Genomic DNA, 9,849 nt, shown 5'->3' on the forward strand with positions numbered 1-9,849 from the left:
TTTTTAGTGCAAGGAAAAAATATGTAAAAAACTAAAATAAACTTCAAAATTAAAAATAATTAAAAATGCATTTAAATTACTTTAAAGATATTACTAAAAATTGTTAGTCTCCTTAGTATCTGATATTATCTATATAAGTTTAGATATTGAAACAAATTTTAAAGCAGGAAAAAGTAATGAAATAGAATATATGTGTGCCTGGTAGACAGTACTTCTTCAGGGAACACACTATCTACAAACACACATGAGCCTTTCTGTTGTCAGTGGAAAAACCAAAACTGACACTGCCCCTATCCATATAAGCTATCTTTGAAAATTACATTAAAAAAAAGATCATTCTCAATAAGATGGAGAATAATATCAAATCAAAAGTGTTTTAAGATTTTATTTGCAAAAAATTATTTCTCTTAAACACAAATATTAATGTTGGAGATGAACTTTTAGATAGTACATTTGAAGACTTTTTCTGAAGGTTTATATCACTTATAAATTGCTTCAGTGAAACAATCCGTAACTCACTTTTATTTTTACACAAATATTCAATGCTACTTAATTGAATTCTAATAATAACTGTTTTTTTTAAGTATTTGAATGAAATATTTAAATTTCAAAGAATTGTGACAAAATTCTGTAATGCTTTTTGAGCTTTAAAGAACTTTTCTTTTCGTAAAATTAGCCTCAAAGACATGTCATTCTTGTAAAGATTAATTGTCATTGATAAGAGCTTCAAAGTATATAATACCCTGAATGATGTCTTATAGTTTGTATGTTGCATGAAAAGAATTGTGTGGGGAGGATTATGATTTGACACGAGTGACAATAGTTATGATTCAGTGTCCAGGTTTGACCAATGGGAGGTATCTATCTATTGTTGCAGCAAAAGTACATAACTGTTACTTTAAAATTGTAATATTCATTTCGGTGTTGAACTGTGAGCTCACTTGTTATAGTTATATTAGTAGAAAAGTATAGTTACTTCGTTATAGTCTTGAAGCTTGGTGTAGTGAATTTTCTGTCAAGATTTTGTGGAAAAGTCTTAGGATCATTAACGATGTCTCTGCTCAAGGATATTAAGTAAGTTCTTCTTTATATTTTACTGATTTATTTATGGATTAATTAAGGCTTTTCATTCTACTATCTCCATTTTATTTAATACGCTCTAATTAGAAAAAAAAATGTGGCTTACAGTTATGGTTCATCTGTGTCTGAATATAAGTTTTAGTATTTGAAATTTCTTAGTATTTGTAATTAGTATTTGAAATTGTTGGATATATTAGAAAATAAACTAGGAAAGTAAATTTGACTTAATATATTTTTAATTTAATGTAAGATTTATTTGATTAAATAATTTGTTTTCGAACTCCTCCAGAAGTTTTTTAAAGTTTAATTCTGTTTATTGCTGAAATGGTTTTTGGTATTTAAAATATTTATTTATTTGTTTTATAAATTATTTCAGCTTGTGGTATCAGGAATCAATTGATTCTGCATTTAAACGTCACAAATTTACTTTAAATAAACATCCATACAATTACATACATTATCTTCAAATATCTCAATTAATTTTGCCTTAAAGTGCTTAACTCCACAAATAGTTTTTTCTTATTTAAATTTAATTAACATAATTTCCTTAAATGTATTTTCATAATTAATGTTAATTAAAATTCATTTTATTACATATTTATTTTGTGGTATGAGGAATTAGGTGATTTTTCATTTAAACGTCCGAAATTATATCTCATTTCTTCTGTCTTTTGTAATTCTTTTTTTCTACCAAAGTAAATATTTAGATGGGAAATTGAGTGTATTAAATTATTTGTTTTTGTTGTGGTTTTTAGTTAAACTTAATTAAGTTTGTTGATGATATGGATTTCGTTATTTCAAATATTTATTAATAAATTTTATTCCGTGGTCTCAGGAATCAGTTGATTCTGCAACGAAGCCCCAGAAATAATTCTAAATATCTCAGCTTTTCCTTGCTATCATTTTTAATACCTTTTCTTGCAAAGCAAATGTGATATAATGTAATTTTAATTATATATAAGGTTTAGTTGTTTAGGTTATTTATTTTTGACCTAAGAAACAGTTTTTTTAAAAATTTTATTTAGCTAAGTTGATTGCTGAAATGGATTTCATTATTTAAAGTATTTATAATTCATTTTATAAAATATTTTATTCTGTGGTATCAGGAATCAGTTCATTCTGTATTGAGGTATGAGGAATTAGGTGATTTTTCATTTAAACGTCCGAAATTATATCTAATTTCTTCTCTCTTTTGTAATACTTTTTTTACCAAAGTAAATATAATAGAGAGTATTAAATTATTTGTTTTTGTTCTCCTGAAATTGGTTTTTAGTTAAACTTAATTAAATTTATTGATGATATGGATTTCGTTACTTAAAATATTGTTATTAAAATTTCGTCATAGTCAATAGTAGGCAGTGCTGTAGTAGTTGCAATGCGCGCATTGGCCATTACTTTTATTTGTTTTAGTATTTATTCGTTCAAAGTTACTATTTTGAATTTTTTAAATTAATAGATTCTGAATTAGTTTTGTTATTTTAAATATGTGGTAATGTTAAAATTTTGTCAAATATATTTTTTGTGAATAAACTTTCTTCATTTTATTTGCGAAAATGGATATTAAAAAAGCGATTACTTTTCGCACTTTTACCTTTAAAAAATTGAGTTTCCTTACATTTGAAAAATTAATGGGTTAAATACTTATAGAAATTTTTTTTCTTTTTTTTTTACACATTAATCTAATCTTTTTTGAAAAAAATTAAAACTTCATCAGAGACGTTAGAATATAAAAAGAGATTTAATCCATTAATCTTGAATTCAGCTGCTTATAAATAGAAAATTTTTGATCCAATTACGTCAGAAAATATTAATTTACGTCAAATTTAATTTGATTATTTGCAATTGATAAAGATAAATAAAATAGTATAATATTCGATTTGGTTTATCAAAAATAAAGTTTTTAATATTAGTTATTTTTCCAAATTCAGTTAAAATGTAAAGAAATTAAGAAAAAAAAATCATACATGTGAAAAAGAGGGGTAAAATATGTACTCTGATTTACTGATATATCGCGTACTCTAAGAATAGCACCAAGCATGTCCTTAGGCTGTGAAATACTGTAGTGAAGGAGAAGGTTTTCTTCTTCACGGATGGGTTTTACTGAATTTGTTACGATATTATCGTTTGTCGATATTTATTGTGCCCATATATTTTTTGATATTCATCGTGTGTTTATATTTATCAATATTTAGCTTAAGTTAAAATTTTTTGCATTTACTATATTTCGTGAGAATATCCTTTAAATACCATTCTCGCGATAAATTCAAATTATCGACGGCTCACGAGATATCGATACATCGAACTATTAGCTCCGAGTTTGTTTGTGAATAATAAGTGAGTCCTAAATTTAAAGATGTATCGTGCACAGTAAGGATTAACTTAACGGAAGAAAAAGATATTTTTTACAGGAAAAAAACACTGTTTTAGAAACTGTTTCTGTTTTTCTCCGTTATCTGCTCACTGTAAAAAATTCCCGTTATTTTTGCAGACTTTATTTATATTTGCAAAGTAGTTTTTCTTACCGTATAATCACTCTTTCTTTTTCAAATCATTTTACTATTAAGTATAGAAAGTAGTAGAAAAGTATCGAAAAATACTTGCTCTTATCTTTCAGTATAAATTAAACTGCGATCTGATTTTATTTTTAAATCAATACTTTAACTATATATTTCCTTAATATATAATTTTTCGGAAGTTAAGTTACCAAAAATTTTCGTTCTGGTAGGCCTCTATAGTTTAAACTTTTTTACACTTAAACTAGTTATTGAAATAATATATAAGATGAAAAAAGTTTAAGATTTTCTTCATACTGGGACGCTAGAGCTCCGGTAGTACAGAGGATCCATTGCTATGTCCCAGGTTCGAATCCCATCTTCGCGTCAACAGGTCGTACGAATGCTGCTCTCAGCATGCGCTGACCGCAATGCAGACATGAATTTTTCATAGAAATTTCTGTTGAAATAACGGAATATTCAGAAATAACAGTACTTATCTGATGAAAAAACAGACGCCAGTTTTTTTGAAAAAAAAAAACTGTTTTTTCTTCTTCTGTAAAATGAACAATTATTTTAAGCCATTATTAACTAAATCACCATTCTTTAACAATATTTAGTTTGTCACACAAAAAGTATACTGAAGTTACTATGATAATACCGAGAAAAAGTTCAAATGAACTGTTTTCCTTTATTTGAAAAATATCGTCAATTGTTAGAACGCAGGATGCAACCCCAAAACCTAAAATTACGCAAGATATGATCTTAAGAAGTTACCTGGGGTGAACAAAACAATAGAAAAACTTTTATACTAATACATTTTTGTTTCAAATTTCTGTAAAAAAAAACTTAAAGAATAATTTTATAACTTTAGAAGTGTTTAGATCATATAATTTCTCAAACATATAAATGAAAATCAGAGCTTTTTCAGAGGTTTGAAGGGCAGACACCATATTGTAAATGCAAAATAATGTTTTTGAACACAACATCCTATGCCGAAAAATATAGCAATAGATTTATATTTTTGTTAGTTACTCAGTTATTTTGGTTAGTATATACTATAATTATGCAAAATTTCGTAAGCCAAACTGAAGTATTTATGGAGATTTGGTCATTTTTATAAAATGTTTATTTTTTTGTCTTAGGTACTTTGCTAAATTTAAAAAAATATTAAGTAAAATTGGACTAAAATTTGTGGAAGACACCTGTTCATTTTGGGTTTTATTTTAGAAAGTACAAAAGCTACATAGAAAACTGCTTGATACTCTATACGTTTTAAAGATGTTTAACTGAGACTTGAATATAAATTAGTTGCCAAGTGCGATGCATGTCAAAACTATGAAGAAAAAATGTAAAAATTTTCCAGCGCAAGTGCAGTAAAATTTTTTTCTTCATTACTCATATGTCGTGCAGTATTAAAGAATTTTTCTCAAATTTTAAAGCATGCATTTTGTAATTAATTTTAAATTTCTCTAAATATTCTGATTAATTTTATTGAATATTTTTCATTGAAGTTATCGAAAAACAACGTACGACAAGAAAGATATATTTTTTTCTTATAAAATTATTAATTCTTAGTTATAATTATTTAGCTTAATTTTATAGAAATTACTATATCTCCATAAATATTTAAGCTAGGCTTACTAAAATTTGTGCTGCCATTGCATAAAAGAACCAAAATAATTCAAATAATACAAATTTATTGTCACATTGTTTGGTATAGGGTGCTAAAAATCGTATTTTTTTTCGTTTGTATTTCATTGTCAGTCCCTCAAGGGTCTTAAGTTTATTGATATGTATGAAAAATCGTATGATCTAAACACTTCTAAAGTTATAAAATAATTCGTTATGTATTTTCAGAGAAATTTGAAAAAATGTAGTAGTATAAAAGTGTTTCCATAATTTTGTCTACTACCTGTATCATTACAATTGTATTTATTAAATTTGCTTCATGCAAAATAAATTGCAAATGCTGTGAATGATAAAACTTAAAAAATAATTTCTCAATTTAGTTTATGTTGGAAGAATATTTATGACTCATAGTTGAAATTTTTAAATTGTTTTAAAAATCCGAAATTTCTCACTAATGAGTTTAAAAGATTTATTTCCATTTAACCATGCTTATAAACAGCAAATACTCCATATTCTGTACACTGTAAGAGATTTCGGATCATATTACGGTATAAAGTACCGCCACTCATGGTGCCGATACTTTTTGCCATAAAATCCACTCTTACTGAAGCATGTTACGGAGCAAGAAATTTGATATATCGTAATTTTTGCAGTAATAATTACCGTAAAATCACTTTAATTAAATAAATATTACTGTAAGATTTTTAAGTATCTTATTTTATGGTAAATTTGGAGTGCACTGCTGATGCACGCACAGACGATGTACTTTATATCGTAATTTAATTAAAAAAATTTCACAGTGTAGCAACCATTGTGTGCTTTATTTCTATGAACTTTAATGTGCTAACTTATTTCTGTGAATTTTCTCACTTTCATACTTGCAATATGGGCGAATAGTTTTTGGAGTCATCAGATGACAAGTTATATCAGGTTATAAGCGAAACAAGATACCACTTAAGCTGTTTAAGCTTAAGTTTAATGATCTAAAAGTCTTACTTCAAATGCCCATTATTATTTCAGTAAAATTTTTAAGAAAAGAATTCTTAAAACTAATTTATTTCGTTAATTTTTTCGAATAATGCAGTTTTTGAGCCACTCCATGTATGTGATTTTTTATCTGATGGATTCAAGAAAAATGTCATGTCAAATTAACTAAGCGGACACTGGAAATGCTGCGCACATTGTAAAAAATTCTGAAATCAATTACGGTAAAAATTACTGGTGCCCTTAGTGCATGTCCTTCAAAATCCATTTTACTGCAAAATCCATTGTTACTGCAAAATTATATGTTTTTATTGTTTCTAATGCCATCTGTCAAATACCAGCAAATGTGTTATGTGAAACCAACCAAGGCATATGGTGCGTTTTCCTGCTTTCAGTGGCGCCATCTATTTCAAAGAACACGACTTCAGCCCCACACTTCCGTCACAGCCCGTGTTAAAGGATGAACCAATTCATACATCCACAGATCGTAATTTTGACCTAAATCAGAAAGCGATTAGTTAGAGTTCAGAGTAACTGATTTGTTATGGGAACTTGGAGGTTTTAGTGATCTGACAGTGCCATTTACTATACACGGGGAGTCTTCGCCAGTCTGGGATAGAGCTCACTGCTTCTCGGACATGGTTCCAACTCCCTACCAAACCAACAGGCTATTTCGCCTCTAATAAAATTTTATGCATTAGTTTATGGAATCACTTTAATTTAACAGAATTATTTATTTAATTACGGTGATTTAGTGATTTTACAGTAAAAATAATTGCAAAATTTGCAGTATATAAATATTGTCCCGAAAAATTTTACTGTGGAACGCACCAGCACACTGACTGCTAGTACTTTTTACAGCCATTAGTTTTGAAATTTTTTACGGCGTAATTTAATAACACCATTGCTGATACATTGCTTTTTTTATGAAGTGTTTTGATTTAATTGTTTATATTTTGTTTCAGAATCTCTGCACCTGTTAGACCCTTTCAACAGATGAAAAGAAAAGCGGTTGAAGATATTGCTACTAAAAACAGCAAGAGTGTGAAAAGAGATCCTGAAACAGAGAAACTTCAGCAAACTCCCAGATGCCGATTTTTTCCGAAGTGCCGCATGGGTCAAAAGTGCCACTTCCAGCATCCAACCTGCAGGCATAATGCCGCATGCAGAAATCTGAAGTGCAAATACCGACACATTGGTCCAAGAAAAATAGAGCTCTTCGAGAACAAGGAGAACGAACAACCCAACAGTTTCCGATTGCTGCTCGAGAAATTAGAAAAGCAAAAGCCTAATCCATACAAATGGGTAAAACCTAAAGATATTGGTAGAAAAAAAAAGATGTACCATAGACGGAGAAATTTGGGGGGTTAAATAGGTATTTTAAAGAACGCGATTTTAATAAACAAATCAAATTCCGTATCCATGTTTGCACGCGATGATAGAAGAGTACTCGGTCTCTGCAATGAATGAGGTAAATGTTATTTGAGCAATGTTGTATGAATTAGATTGAAGAATATATAAAAACAGATGTGTATAGTAAGTTAGTTTCTTTTTTAAAGATATCAATAAATTTTTTAATTCTTATTTTTTTTGTACTGTGGTAATTTAAAAAATTTATTTTGTTTCTGATTTATTGCTTTATTTAAGTTTTTTTCTTCCAATTGCAAGATTTGATATTGCACTATTTATTCATTTATCGAGAAAAGAGTTTATTACCTGATCTTTCCAAGCGCGAGATTAATATTCTTGCCACATTTAAACACACAGATTATTCAGTCTAGTGAATTTTTGCTTAGGATATATTATATTAATTCAGAACTGTAATAATAATAAATTTCCCGAGCCTTACATAGAAGTTTGTTACTTATTTTAGCACTCATCAAATTAAAAAATGTCCCGTAAGCAACAGTGTTATAATTTTAAATCTGACATTTATTTAATGCTATACATTATTCCTATGAAAAAATTTTATCTGATCCCATAATTTAAGGATAGTGTTTATTTTATCTGAATTAAAGTGGAAGAATTTTTTAATGTTACATATTCATTGAGAAATCAATCAAGGAGTTGATATTATGCTTTGTTGTTATTTAACAATGAATGAAATCTCAGTTTCACAATAATCCAAATCTCTTTAAGTTACTTGTTTTAAAAATTCCTTATCCAATTCACACCAAACTCTAGTGTAGGAAATTTGAGTAGTGGAAGTTGGAATTTCAATTTTTTCAAATGTTACTTCAAGGGAAAGAAAATTCCATGATTTGAGTTTTTATGTTTTTTAATTTTTTTAAAAAAAAGTATTAAAACGCAACAATTATTATATTAATATAAAATTTTTTTATAAAGAATAATGGAAGCAAGTTTCGAAATATTAATATTGCTAAAAAATCTTTAACAGTTTTATAAAATTTAACACAAAACTGACCATAAATGTTTATGAAATGTGTTGTTTGTAAATTTTGAATGCTGCATTAAGTGTTCAGTACCTCTGATACATTTTGAAGTTCAACAAGCATGCGAATTCTAAAAAGGTTAGATACTTCACACAGCTATATAAAGAAGTTCTCTGGTAATTTATGGGATAATAACTCACATGAAAATGATCAAATTTAAGAAACTCTATTTGCGATTTGTAGCTTGCCTTATAATGTATTAAAAACTGAAATGCCTTTTTTGATACACTTTTATTTGTATGGGGCAAGACAAAAATTTAAATGAAAAAACACACTATTTTTAAACTTGCTTACTGAAAAATTAGTCAAACATCAAGAGGAATTTTAAGAAAATCATAGAAATTTAATAAATTTTTATGATTTTCTTAATGTATTTTATCAAGAATAAAAACGAGTCAGTGATAACGACTTCTACATCCGTTTGAACGAAGTCAATTTAAGTAACAAAAAAAAAGTATACAATCGGTTGAAAATTTTTGTTATTAAATTAAAAACAAAAAGAACTTTATTTCTCCCCCCTCTATTTTAAAACTTTTTCCTAATTATTCATGGTATGACATTCACATTACAAACTGGGAGGGGGTTAGATCTCTCCCACCCTCATTTTTTATGTTCATTCATTTATTCAACAAGACAATACTATATTTTTTGCAACAAGGGTAGAAGACTCATTAAGAACTATGCGTCAATAAGGAACAAAAGCAACTAGTGATTACTGATTATTTAGCATTTAATACTACCTAATTAAAACACAAGTATTTACTATTATGTAACTTAGATCAGTAAAGTGAATGATTGCTTGATAATAAGTAAACTCTCATTTTCTGCCTGTTTCTCAACATTAACTATGTTTTCCCAGATGTTATTTGAGCAATAAGCAGTCCCAATTCTCTCTTTAGTTCATTGCATTTGGAGTATATTTTCATTTAAATACTTAATAATGCAATTATAAATTAGTACTTTTTATAGGGTAGGTCTTGGATATAGTTCAAGCCGAAATAAAAAATATTAAGAACAGAGATAGAAGAAATGTTTATGCTTAGTTTAAATTCTTATACATTTATTCAACATATATTGAGTAAAAAATAGTGAAATATTGAGAACAAAATATCAGAAAAAAATTGTTTGAATGCAAATTTAAAAAGTTATCCTCTCTTAATGTCGAGGGAAGATGAGCGTCTAATACAGCAATGGAAAGAGATGAATTT

The 9,849-nt window shown here is 27.6% G+C and overlaps 1 protein-coding gene across 1 annotated transcript; it reads left to right on the forward strand.

Annotated features, from left to right (window-relative positions):
• The first annotated feature begins 772 nt into the window (after positions 1 to 772).
• Positions 773 to 7,772, forward strand: LOC107454951 (uncharacterized). Its single transcript, XM_043057906.3, has 2 exons — positions 773 to 1,074; positions 7,154 to 7,772. The coding sequence occupies exons 1-2, from the start codon at positions 1,052 to 1,054 to the stop codon at positions 7,557 to 7,559; spliced, it is 429 nt and encodes a 142-aa protein (XP_042913840.2). The 5' UTR covers positions 773 to 1,051; the 3' UTR covers positions 7,560 to 7,772.
• Positions 7,773 to 9,849: the final 2,077 nt, after the last annotated feature.

This window comes from Parasteatoda tepidariorum, chromosome 6 (genome assembly GCF_982258835.1).
Source record: "Parasteatoda tepidariorum strain Cologne lab strain chromosome 6, Ptep-v5.0, whole genome shotgun sequence".
NCBI classification, from domain to species: domain Eukaryota; kingdom Metazoa; phylum Arthropoda; class Arachnida; order Araneae; family Theridiidae; genus Parasteatoda; species Parasteatoda tepidariorum.

Coding starts and splice junctions, on each gene's coding strand:
- LOC107454951 (XM_043057906.3), top strand. CDS start 1,052: ATGTCTCTGCTCAAGGATATTAA. Junction 1,075..7,153: donor TCTCTGCTCAAGGATATTAA/GTAAGTTCTTCT, acceptor ATTTTGTTTCAG/AATCTCTGCACCTGTTAGAC.